This window comes from Protopterus annectens, chromosome 8.part0, assembly GCF_019279795.1.
Source record: "Protopterus annectens isolate FY-2018-M chromosome 8.part0, PAN1.0, whole genome shotgun sequence".
Taxonomy (NCBI): domain Eukaryota; kingdom Metazoa; phylum Chordata; order Ceratodontiformes; family Protopteridae; genus Protopterus; species Protopterus annectens.
Window position 1 is genome coordinate 579,039,656 of NC_056741.1, and position 13,316 is coordinate 579,052,971.

The window sequence follows — 13,316 nt, forward strand, 5'->3', positions numbered from 1 at the left end:
CAGCAAAGCAAGTAAATGCACCAAAACATGGCTAAACAGTCTTCTGGAAAAATAGGCCCAAGATCCAAACAAACACAAAGGACTGAAACACAGCTAAAAACCATAAAACGTTTTAATAAGGTAAGCACTTTCATGCCTTATGAGGTGCTTCTTTAGACCATAAATAAAACATCACATACAAGATACTTTTATATACAAATGCTTTTTTTATATACTTTATGAGATTTACTGTCAATTTTTCATCTAAAATGATGAGTATTTAAATTTCAAATTAGCAAAACATCTGAAGCCCAAATTAATACTACTTTATATAGGAAGTCATGTAAAATGAATAACATCCTATATAGAAGTAGTATGCATCCTGCCTATACATATAAGAACATTTTGAAAAGCCAGGTGATGAGGGTATCACTGTTAAATAATAGAGAATAATTTTTTAATGATGAGATGATGAGATCTTGCATAAAGACTTTATAGAAAGAGGTTATTCAAGCAGAGACATCAGCACTACTTTGATTGTTATATGATCTCTGGGAGGGAGGGGAGAGCTAGACTTTATTTTTCAGCTGTACTAAATGTTGAGTTGGAAGCCTTAGTTCAAAGAACAAGATTGGAGAATGTCAGTGTACCTTTATTCTATTCCAGTGACATTGGTGCTGTTTGTGTTATAGTGAAGAAGACCTGGCAATTTTAATGGCTGACAACAGGATTAAACAAGTTGTGGGTGAGCAGTCTAGGTTTTCCTTTAAGAACAAGAAATCCCTGAAACGATCGTTATGATTATAAAAATGTGAATAATGAACATGCAACTAGGGGTTGCTTTCAGTGGATTAGGACGTTTCCATGTTGTAGATCTTGTAACGTCTGCAGTTATATTAATATTAAAGCTTGCTTTATTCACCCTACCACCAAGAGAACATTTACTTTTTCATTTTATTTTGGATTGTGATAGTAGATATTTGAGTTATTTAGCTAAATACTCAGACCTTCACTTCACTGACTGCTGTAGATGGTGCCTTTACAGCATATAGGCACTTAGTCATCAGATCCCAAGACTCCTTTGCTAGCATCGCATGGAAGGCTTCTTTCCTTAATTTGACTATTGGGTCCTAGGATTACTACCATGAGAATCACAAGCAAACTTTCCAACACAGCCGCTTGTTGTAACCTTAACCGATGAAACCTTGAGAAAGCTATATTTGGACTTCATGTCTCCTAATGTTTATTCCAACTAATTGTTGAAAGTATGAGGAAAGTTTTGTCTGTAGGTACTCCTTGTGAGGGAAAATCTGCTTTAAATGGTTTAATTTATTTTTCATTGCAGAGGTCACAACTCACTGTTTAAAATGTGTGCATGACTCTGTTGATACTTTTAGGGCTATAGCCACTGGTACTGTTTTAAGGAGATTATCCTGACTGCATTCTCAGAACTTCCCAGATGAGGTGAAGATTGAGATTTTAAATTCTACTTTGGATAGATATTTAGTTTTTGCACCCACTGCTGCAGAGATTATCAAAATTGTGATTAGAAGCATAAGCTAATACATGGAATCTCTAAGATTTTTCTGCCCTCATTTTCCAAAAATTTTCAGGGATTGACTAACTTGTTATCCAGTTTTGGCAAGAAACAACATAAACCATCTCAGCAAAATGCTGGTAAATGGATATTTAAGAAGAAATGGCAAAAGCTGTTCAAAAAGAACATAGGTACCCCAAAAAACTAAGGACAGTCAAACAATTTAGAATGACTATTTAAGGGGCCTTGTCCCTCCTCCCACCCTGGAAGTCATTTTTCCTTTCTAGAATTTCTGAATCTCTGCTTCTCTCTTTGGCAGCAGATAGTTTCAGATGAGTTTTGAAGATCATTTGACAAGGCTACAGATGGCAGTGGGAGGACGTTCCCCTTTGCAGGGGGTAATTCCTCATCCACCAGATCAGATTCCGCTGTTTCCTCCTCTCCTTCAACACATGTTGTCTCAGGAAGTGATAGAACCAATTCCTCCTTCCCAGATTGGGAAAGGATTTTGTTCAAGGATGTTTTTGGTGCCAAAGAAATAAAATGCTTGGAGAACAGTTCTGGGTCTAAACAAAGTGTGATAGTGCCCAAGTTCAAAATGTTGTCCCCTCACAACCTGTTACCCCATCTTCGTCATTTAAGTTTCCCAGTAAACACTAGATTTAAAGGATGCCTATCATTACATACCAATTCATCCAGACGTCAGACTTTTCTTGAGGTTTTTTTATGTCTGGATCACATTATCAGTTTTCTGCCTTATCCTTTGGACTATCTACTTCACTAAGAGTGCTCACAGAGTGTCTAGCTCAAGTTATAGCTCACTGCAGGCTACAGGGTATATACATTTATCCATACTTAGATGACTTGGGTTATGTAACTAAGCATTGTACAATCTCTTAGTATGTTTCTTGTGGTTTTTGCATCAACATCAATGTTCTTATTCATTTATTTTATGTCAAATGTCATCATTACATAATTTTTCATTTCTGTAAAACATGGACTCTTTTATATCTGCATCCTTTATTTTTTTCAGTGTTAATTATCTAGGCAAGGCATAATCTGAAACTATTTTAACATAATCTTCAGTTCATCTAGTAAGTGTATTTTCTTAACCTTTTAAACTACCAGGATGTCTTGACAAATAGCCAACAATATTATCCTTCCCCTTTGTGCACTACAAATTGATATGACTTCAAGTCTTCAGAGCCAAATTTTAAATTCTTGTTGGAGGTTTAAACTTGGCAGTTATTCAGTATAATCCTCAAGGTCTTTACCAAAAGATGTATGCATAAAATTGCTCATGCATCCATACAATAGCTAAAGTTTTTTTTGCCAGTTTGGCTATATCTCCTTTTAACATCTAACAAAGACCTACCTGCATATGTAATGACTTTCAGGTTCCCTTCCTGCTTAATAATGCAGCACGCCCTATGTACTTGCATTCACTTCCAATGTATAGGATTTCTCACATCAAAATAAGATAGAATAATATCTGACATGAGTCTCTTCTAAAAATTTCTAGTTTGTTTCGCTGTCTGTCTGCCCAAATAAATGTATTTTTTTTCTGAATTGACACTTGAGTGTGTTTGTCTTTTATAAACCTAGAGCTAAATTTAGCCATTTCTCAAACACTTCTAATGCCTTCAGTGACAGTTAGTGGCTTCAAAGCACATAGTCTGGCTGCAGGAACCAAATGAATGCATGGAGCTAACTGCAATGGGTTTGGACTGCATTATGGCAGAGTCAGCTTTGATCAGGGTTATGATTTTACATAAACAAGTGATTACAGACCGCTGCACATGCTAAATACACTTCCAGCAATAGTCTTCCTTGCTTGAAAATATGCTATTTTGACTAGTTTTAACAAAACACATACTAGTTGTGGCAAGCCAAATCAATGTGATGAAACACCAGCAGAGGACAATCACTTTCATCCACAGACTTCCTCTATACCCACTAATTATAGTCGCTTTCATCAGTGCCATGGAATAGAGGGATAACGCCCTTAAAATGGTCCAGATTACTCAGATTTGTTTATCTATTCATAAATCTGAGTCACTGGCAGGGATGAATGGGGTCGGCCCATCTTGGGGAAAGGGAGGACACTGGATAACTCATAGCAGAAGCAGGACAATACGGCAGTACATCCCAAATGCATATTGTCCGTGATTAGATGTCCAGTATGTGTAGGAGGGAAATTTAGGTCATAAAGAAAATTCCTTAGCAAGCAAAATGACCAGGAGCCTTAATCTCCTTGTTGTCACTGATCATGGTCAGAATAAGCCTGGAGGAAGAAAGGATTGTCCAGTAGACCCAGTGAATAAAGAGTGGTCCTGTGGGTAACCAATGGTCAGTTGTGAGGAAACAAAAACAAATTATAGCCACTGTATGGACTACATACATGTTAGATTTCTAACAGTGATCAACAAATGAATAAATAAATACATAATGACCACAGTAGTGCATTTCAGCTTGATGTTATCTGGGACATGTAGTGCAACTCCCACAAATGCAAAACACATGCACACACTCACACGCGCGCGCACACACACACACACACACACACACACACACACACACACACACACACACACACACACACACACACGCACACTTGCCCACAAATTACAGCCACATTCTTGAGTGGTTACACCTCAGATGCACGGCTGTAAGCCAATGAATGAATAAATGAATGGCTGCAGCAATGTAATTCCGCTCATTGCTCTTCTATACATGGAGTGTAACACTGAACACCCACGACTCACATGCACAAACAAAATCTTAACTGTATAAAAGAAATTGCTTACTGTCCTGCAGGCTGGCTGGCACTGATACAGCTGAATAGAAGAACACAAATAATATTGTTTTATATAAGAGATCAGGTTACACAACACACTAAAGTGTGTATTAGTTAAAAATATTTAATTAAAAAAAATTCTATACTAAAATATTTCATAAAAAATATTCCATGCTCTCATTGTCAAAGTCCATCTACAAGAGTTATTACACTTTTATTCAGACTGCGTCTAGACACCTGGCACCTGAGTCAACCTTAGACAATTGGAAATGCCTATTTTTGCTTTGTCTAGCAGCCCAACCAGGTCTCAGAGAAGTACAGTGTCTGAACCCCCCCCCCCCCCCCGTGGTGTGAATACCTGCAATAAGATGTATTTGACTTATTTTCTGCTGAGAGTAAGTGAAAAGGTCTGGCTGTTACAAATCAGACTTATTTTTTTTTTCTTTTTTTAAAATAAAAATCAGAACTTCATGCAACTTTGCATTTCCACGGTTTTAAGTCCTAGGAATGAGAAAAGTTGTCTATTTTTAAAGTAAAAAAGCGTACAACATTATGAAGTAAATTTTTTATTTGTTGGAACTTAAAAAGTTCAGTATCACAGGTTGCTCCAAACCCTTTTCCTATGCATAGAAGTGATATCCCATGTACTGCTTTTGTCTTACTTGGTAAAGGGGGTATACCTATCTTCAAAATTCCTCAGAGTCCCTGTGGCTCACACTGTAGTCACATCTTTCTTGTAAAGATATATTTTTAACAAATGACCACTGGATGAAAAGGTTAATTGTATATACTGTAAATAATATCACTTACTTTCATTATTGTAAATAACATACACATGTATTGTCTCTAATCTGTTACTGTACTACTTACAAATATGAGTATATTTAGACTATGCAGAATTTCTTGTTTATGTCTTGTGTCATGCTGCCCAGGTTATGGCTGAAAAGGGCCTGTCAATCAGTCCATTTCTTTCTGCTACAATACACTCTGGAAACATGATTCTGATTTCCTCATTTCTATCTGCCTACACATAAACTGTTCTTGTTTTCTTGTCTTACTGTATAGACATACTCTGTTCTATAGTTTTTCTCTAAAAAGTTTTTTTCTGAATTTTTCAATGGACCCACTTATCTTTGAAGTTTTCTCGTGATTGCAGGCTTCTATTCCAGTTCTTGTTTTGTGATAAGAAAAATGTAGATGCAACAATATAAATAAGAAAACAATGATTTTGCATACGTTATTTATAATAAATACAATACTTCATCTAATTATCATTTCTGAGTCTGTGAATCTGAAATATGTGCTGAGTGTTTGTCAAGTATGAACTAAAAAAGAAAATCCAGAAAATTAAGTTTTGGGAATTATCCATGAAATATGTAACTGATTCAGGGTTGTCTTGGATGCAGTTCTGTTATTCATTAAAATGATTTAAAGAGAAAGTTAAAAGAAAATGTTCTTAAAAAGGTCTTTCAGAGATTAACAGAAATCTTTTCTTGTAATCGTTGGTTCAGACTCATTTAGTGAACAGCAGAACAAGCTAACTGAGAAGAAGTTGCATAAATTATTTCATTTCATATTCTTGCTCTAGCTCTGTCTATTTCTCTCTCTCTCTCTCGACCAGTCACTTCTCAATGGGAAGACCAAGCTCCTAAGAGCTGTTGTGAATTTTTCTTTATACTGCAACTACAAGTGAGTGCCTGGCCATCACATCTCATCTTACAAAAGGATCAATCACTAATCAAGGCTGTTGTACTATTTTCATAGCTGTTTTATTTTTTAAAATAACTACTGTAGCCAAAGCTTTTTGTGAACCTGATTAGCTGTCTGTGAGGCATGTTAGGTAGTACTTTTATTGCATTTTAGAGAATGGGTGACCTGTACATTGCTACTCTGCTTGGAGAATGAATATTCTCCACCAGGGTGTTAATGTACAAGTAATACCTGCAGAAAAATGAGTCAGCTACTTCATATCCGCATATTAAGCTGACGTAAAGTTTGGACTGTAAGCTAATGGTCGCCATTGTTTACTCTTGGTTAGCGCAGCGTTTTTGCTATTTAGTGAATGTAAAATTAAAAGAAAAAGGAAATTTAAAAAAAAAATGGAAAATTGTGTGTGTGTGTGTGTGTGTGTGTGTGTGTGTGTGTGTGTGTGTGTGTGTGTGTGTATGCTTGCATGAAAATGAGAGTGAGATTGATCAAGTCCTTATTTTATACGTGCTAAGCAGTGTCTTTGCTGTTTAGCGAGTGGAAATTTAAAAGGAACATTAAAAAGAAAGAAAGAAGAAAGAAAAATGTGTGTGTGTGTGTGTGTGTGTGTGTGTGTTTATGTTTCTGGCTGTGTGCCTGAGTGTATGCGTGTTTGCATGTGTGAAAGAGGAAATGTGTTTGTTTGAGAGACAGACAGACAGTGTGAGATTGAGGGACCAGTGGCAGCAGCAGTCAAGAGGTTTGCATACCTCTCAATCTCTTATCTCAAGAAATCTGGATAAAGCCTAAAATAAGGGGGGGGGGGGGTCAAAGGCTCAAAAATTGCTGTTATAAAATTAGAAAGTTGCTAGAATAAAATAATTTCTTTCATTATGCATTTTTTGAAGAAAATATAGATTGAAACTCAAATATATGTCATTATTTAGTGACTTCAGTCTCCAATGATTTGCCAGCAAACCACACATTTTATGAGTAAGGGACCAAAAAATGAGGTAACTGTCTGGACATTTCTGAAAATCTTGTTTTTTAAATGTAAAATATTTCCTCCAACACCATTTTCATATACTACAGCAAGTTTGAAACATTAGGTAGAGGAACTGTTTTACATCAAAAATATAAAATAATAATAATATAGTAATAAAAAATAAGTAAAACATAATAATTTTACACACAGCCCATTCTCTAAGCACAATAATGCCCTTCAGGTGTATTATTGACACAGTAACACACACCTTGTTTGGCGTTATTGCTTGCATAGTAATTACCATTAAGGAAATTTTAACAAATATTTTCTTGCAGTTCAGTTTATAAAAAATAACTGCCTCTAATTTATTATATTACTTATTACTTAGGAGAGCTGTTTCAGAGCAGTACCACTATTTCATGTTGCCATGTTATTGGACTGTTTGCCAGTAAATTACTTTATAATTCATACAGGGCAGCTCCTAAATGCTTTATCCATACATGGGTCCCCTCAAATTATCTATGGTATTCTAATTAGGGCTAATACATAATTATCAACCACGGGATGGGTAAGGTTAATCTCTAACCAAATAGGATAGGTTAATTTGAGTACAAAAAAGTAAACTGGCTAGATTTAAAATGGCCCGCAAGGGCAGCTAGCCTGATACTAACCTATGAACCTATGAATCTATGTATTGCAATTGTGATGTGCTGAGTGAGGGATAGATGCTTGCTTCAGCATAATAATCAGCAGAGCGCATTACAGCTATGATATGCAGAGATAAGCCAAACAGTAAAGTGCATGTAATTTTATATGAAAATGCACAATATTACAATTTCAGAAGCTGGCTTAATGGAACAATAACTAAGGGGTAGATAGGCATTGTTATCAGGCATAGCCAGTATGTATGAAGTATTTATTGGTATAGGTGATAGGCAGAAACATAAACAGAAGACCTAACGCAGATAAAGGTAGTGTTACAGTATTATATATATATATATATATATATATATATATATATATGTATACACACATTTATGTAATATATGTGTGTGTGTGTGTGTGTGTGTGTGTGTGTGTGTGTGTGTGTGTGTGATGTAATATATGTGTGTGTTTGTGTGTGTGTGTGTGTGTGTGTGTGTGTGTGCATGAGTGTTTACTATATGTTTATGTATGTATATGTGTATATATATATATATATATATATATATATATATATATATATATGTATATATGGTTTACTATCAAATGGTTGAAAGACCAGTAGATGCAATTCACATAGTCGATCATCATAAATGGGAAAATCATTTAGTCGACTGTCATAATCTGCAAGTCAGATTGTTGAAATTACAATGCAATTCAACCACCTGAATTCGATCATTTGCTAGTCCTCGCCGAAAGCCCAAATCGCCAAAAAAACACAGTACAACACATTACATTCCGTCCGAACATAGTAGTGGCAGTGTATATGCTCTTTACCCCACTGTAGTGTGATCCTGGAGTTAGAATATATAGTTGGGGGGTGGGGCACAGCCCCTCACTTCGGGGTGCTTAGACCCATACTGACCATTTTCTGTTAATAGGGTATGCAAGTAGTATATAATTACACTGGGTTTGGCTTGGTGGCTTGATGGAGGTTTGGATTAGAAAAAAAAATGTTGAAAATGGTCACAAATGTTGAAAGATTGTGATTTTCGACCATGTAAATGCTTTACTGTTCTGAATTTTGACAATATGATTCTACATTATGATAGCTTTACATTCTGACTTTCGACTATTTGATAGTAAACCTGTATATATATATATATATATATATATATATATATATATATATATATATACGTGTGTGTGTGTGTGTGTGTGTGTGTGTGTGTGTGTGTGTGTGTGTGTATATATATATATATATATATATATATATATAGATTAGATATAGCTCTAGATAGATATACATATAAATTATATTATGTGTGAATAGTTGTAGTACACGTTATTTAGAAGAACATGCACAAAACTGATAAGTGTTGTGGACAAGAACAGTAGACTGAGTAAGCCAGGCCAATATCTTTCCATGCAAATAATGTCCTAGCAATTATGAAACTGCATAAATATTACCAAAAGAGGAAATACAATAGGAAATGTCTTGGAATGTGATAGCATTAAGCCTTGTATTACAAAAGGAACAGCAGGTATTCAGTCTGATTAGGTCCTTAATTATCCTCTGTTACTGTCTATGGCTACTTGCATAATTTAGAAGACAAAATACTGGATTGTGGAGTTATGAACTGTAAGATAACAGCGTCATACTGTGGTGGTCTTTATGGCAGAGCTGTGATTCAGAGATTGGATTTACATATGCAGTAACAAGGCTCAGAATACGAATGCATTGAAAGAAGTTTTGATAAAAGATGAATTAAATAATATAGGAATACAGTGTTGTGCAAGATGGTAAGATGTTGATAGAAAGTAACACACTTTTGCCATGTACATTAGACATCCCTCTCCCCTATTCGCTTTCTTTTTTTCAGGGCTGTTCTTTACAGAAAGAATTACCTATGCAAAGACAACTTTGATAATAATTACATCACAGAAAAATTCATTGAAATTGATGTCATGCGAGCACGGATGTCCAGACCCACCGTTCTGCCACTGTCTGAAAAAGAAGCTGCTAAATTCATTCAGCCTAGTGAGTATTTACATCTTTAATAAACCATTAACAATCTGTCATCAGAAATCCTTAAATATGCTGCTTCAGAGAGGAATCAATTACTCTGAGCATTATTGACAAAGTATATCAAAGAATGTGAGAAAATATCTTTAATGATTTTTCCTTTCTCATTTCCCAACAAAATCTGTGTTTTATTTCACCTGGGCTTGTGCGAACATGCTGCTGTTTTTTACCCCTTTTTTGGTTTGGTTTTACTCAATACTTAACAAAACTGCATAACATACTTTGCCCTGTCACAACAGGAAATATCCAACATACTAGATACCAATATTACACAATCACACATTAGAAAATGTTATGATAAAAGTAGTGCAAGCCTTTCCTTTCTTGATCCTGTCTTCATAATAGTGGAAAAGAGATGTAATGGGCTTTGAAGTTTGTGGCAGACACAGAATGTTTCGGACGCAATGTAAGAACACTTTCTGTTTTTTTTTTTCTGTACAGGTAGCATTTACATGTCACCAAAGGAAAGGAGAAGTTATACATTTAGCCTTGTCAATGTCTTTCGTCATGCTCTGGTTGTTTTCTTGATCATCATAATTGATTTCCTCGTTTTCTGGATACTGGATCTGATCCGCTACATACTCCATGGAGAAGTTATTGCTAGAGGTATAGTAGGGTACAAAATATCCAGCTGGAGGGGGTTCATGCTTTAAACTGCCTTGTACAGTTAGGTAATCTAACAATGAAAAGACTAAATCTAAAATGTGTTGTGCCTGAATTGCAGAAATGAATTTTAGTTTACCTCTGGATGATACATCTGTAGTAATGCTTCATGATTCATGAAAAAACTCTTGGGTTAATTTTGACACTCTCTAAAATTCCAAATTTAAATGTGTCACAAGTTGTATTACCATCAAGATGCCTCCATAAAGCATTTTTTGTATTGTTTTTTTCTTGTACAATACCCATGATCATACATCCTGTTCCTTAAACATCTGTTTGTCTTCCCTACGTAATAGCATGGGCATTTTGTACACTTGGCAAGATAAATAACATGTTGGGAATGACAATTCCCTTTCTGAAATTTTACCTCAGTTCTATTTATGTCTTCCAAAATAAGGGATGGTGTCAATATAATATCACGGCACTGGCTGCACTGCCCACATTTTCTTGTTCCCTCTTTCTTTCCAATATCATCCCCTTTTACTATTTTCCTTTCTAATTCACATTTTAAATTCCTTCCATTTCTGGAGACGAACTGTGGGTGTTCCCCTATCATTTTGTACACATTATGTTCAGATTTCAAAATGTTCCAGTTATCTTCCACAATTTTCCTTATTTCTTTCACCTGTGGACCATATTGAAAAATACAGGCTCTTGTGTAGTTGGTATTGTTGTCCCCCTCCATAGCCTTACTTTTATTGATGGTTCTATTTAACCCAGTCTCTAATATGGGCTTGTATTTCTTACCCCATTCATCTTTCACATATTTTTTTAGTGTCCTCTATCAAATGGGGTGGGTATCCTCTATCTTTGAACATATTTGCTATAATTTCCAGTTCCTCTACCATTTCTGTGTAGTCTGAGGTCATTCTTGCTGCTCAAATATATTGACCTTTTATAATACTTTATAATACTTCTTTTTTGTCTATACAGATGGCAGCTGGAATACTGCATATCGATTAAGCCGATATTAGAGAATGAATATTAATATATAACATTTTTTATATTTTTTTATTACATATTATTAGTAATAGGAAGAAGGGATCATGATATGTAACAGTGATTTTGTTATTGAAGTTATATATTTTATTTTTAGAATATTTTAAACAAGTATGTAAGTTAACGCATCCATCTAGTATGAACATACAGTTTTAACAGATAAATATTGAACAAGTGTAGTTTAAGGTAGCAGATGTACTAGTGAAATTGTTACAGTAGTTATTACATAGACAGATTTTATATGAATTATTTTTAATTGCATTGCTAATAGGAAGCAATGAAAAATTATGACTATGAGTGCATTGAGCACTTTAAATTGGTGATTGATTCCTATGATGCTTAAGGTAGAAGACATGGATTGGTTAGAACCATCTATATAATGTGGGATTTGAAAAATGGAATTGTTCTGATGAAGTCTACTTTTATGTAGATGAAAGCGCTTAACTTCAGTTTTTATGCATTTTATAAATTTTATAGAATACGTTTGGTTGTGGTATTGGAATAGAAAAGAATTTGTGTTTTCTTCCGCTTGAGCAGCGAAAGTTACATTGTGTACTATTTACATTTTTGGTGGACCTTTGCTGATAGTTCTTTGTAGTATCTTGCAATAGGAAAAGTTTTTTTTCTGTCTGTCTAAAGCAAATGAAAGATCTGCAAAATTTTATGGTAAATATTATCTGAAAATTAATTTTGTGTCAAATGGGAAAGCTGGACACAGATGCCAAAACAAACACAATCACCCCTACAATGTGCTACAACAGTCTGCAGTATGGTCCATGAAGGAGTAGAGTGCAATTATTTATGCACTGGCAACACTAAAGAGATTTACAGGCCTGGATAAGTACTACAGAACTATGTGCACTATTGGGCAGGATGTGATGAGAAGTAACCATCATAGATACTGGCTGTGAGAATCGCACTTAACATATGCTGTCCTGCAATGTCAATGCTTCTTCTAGCATCTTAGTGTAATCTGTCGGTCGCTCTCTGTCTCTCTCTCTCTCTCTCTCTGTTCACCAAGAAATGACAGTGTAAAAATTTCACTGCTTGTTGCAACTCATTGAGCAAACTTTATTTCTGAATTGCTCCATCGTGTTCATCCTCTTTTGTATTCACAATTAACTCCATAACCAGTCATTTGCATATGTTGCTAATTGCAAATCTTCCTGTATAGCATGAATTGACTCCACCTTCATTGTACAATTTATACTTTGAAGTATTTCTTTCTGAATCCAGCCTTTACTATTTTTAATGCATACGTCTTCTAACCAGGATGCACATTAATTGTAACTAAATTCCAGACAGCAAAATGACCCAAAGAAAATATACTATGGATTTCTAGGGACTTTCTTATATAGTTCTGTATGGCAAAAAAAAAAAAGTATCTTTTAAGGCTGAAACTTAACATTAGATGAGAGATAGACAGGTTAAATTCTGGCTAAATCACAAAGACAGTCCTAGGTAAAGGGAGCCCTTGTTGAGAAAGATCGGAATACCCCAGCCTATTTTAAGACTATTAGGGGAACACCTAAAGCTTAGTTAGCAGATTCCTTTTGCTGTTCTTCCTTCACATAGAGGGATCAGTGTACTGTTTTGTTGCAAAAAGCCATGACCTCTGATTTGGAGATGCTTATTTTCATCTTGCTCATGTCATTGTCAGCAGTAAACAGCTCTAGTGCATGAGAATACTGTACATTTGGGCCAAGAAGACAACGCCATCTGAAAACAACAAAGATGTAGTCCTCATGTCCACAGACTAGATACTGCTCTAATATTGTCTGGACTTTGATTTCCTGTCCATGACAACCACACACCCTTGCTGTTGTCCAGTGTATATCTTTAAACATTTTATGGAATGTGGACAGAGCTCTTCTTCCAAAATACTGAGAGTGAATGATATTTTGCAGCAGCCCGGGAGCATGTGCTGCTGCTGTAAGACCTC

General features: G+C 35.3%; 1 protein-coding gene across 1 annotated transcript in view; it reads left to right on the plus strand.

Annotated features, from left to right (window-relative positions):
* The window catches only part of DCST2 (DC-STAMP domain containing 2), a 568,171-nt gene that overhangs the window by 239,397 nt on the left and 315,458 nt on the right, over positions 1-13,316 (plus strand). The window contains exons 7-8 of the mRNA XM_044079285.1: positions 9,510-9,667; positions 10,154-10,318. Of these exons, the coding sequence (XP_043935220.1) occupies positions 9,510-9,667; positions 10,154-10,318 (323 nt within the window). The remainder of the gene's footprint in view (positions 1-9,509; positions 9,668-10,153; positions 10,319-13,316) is intronic.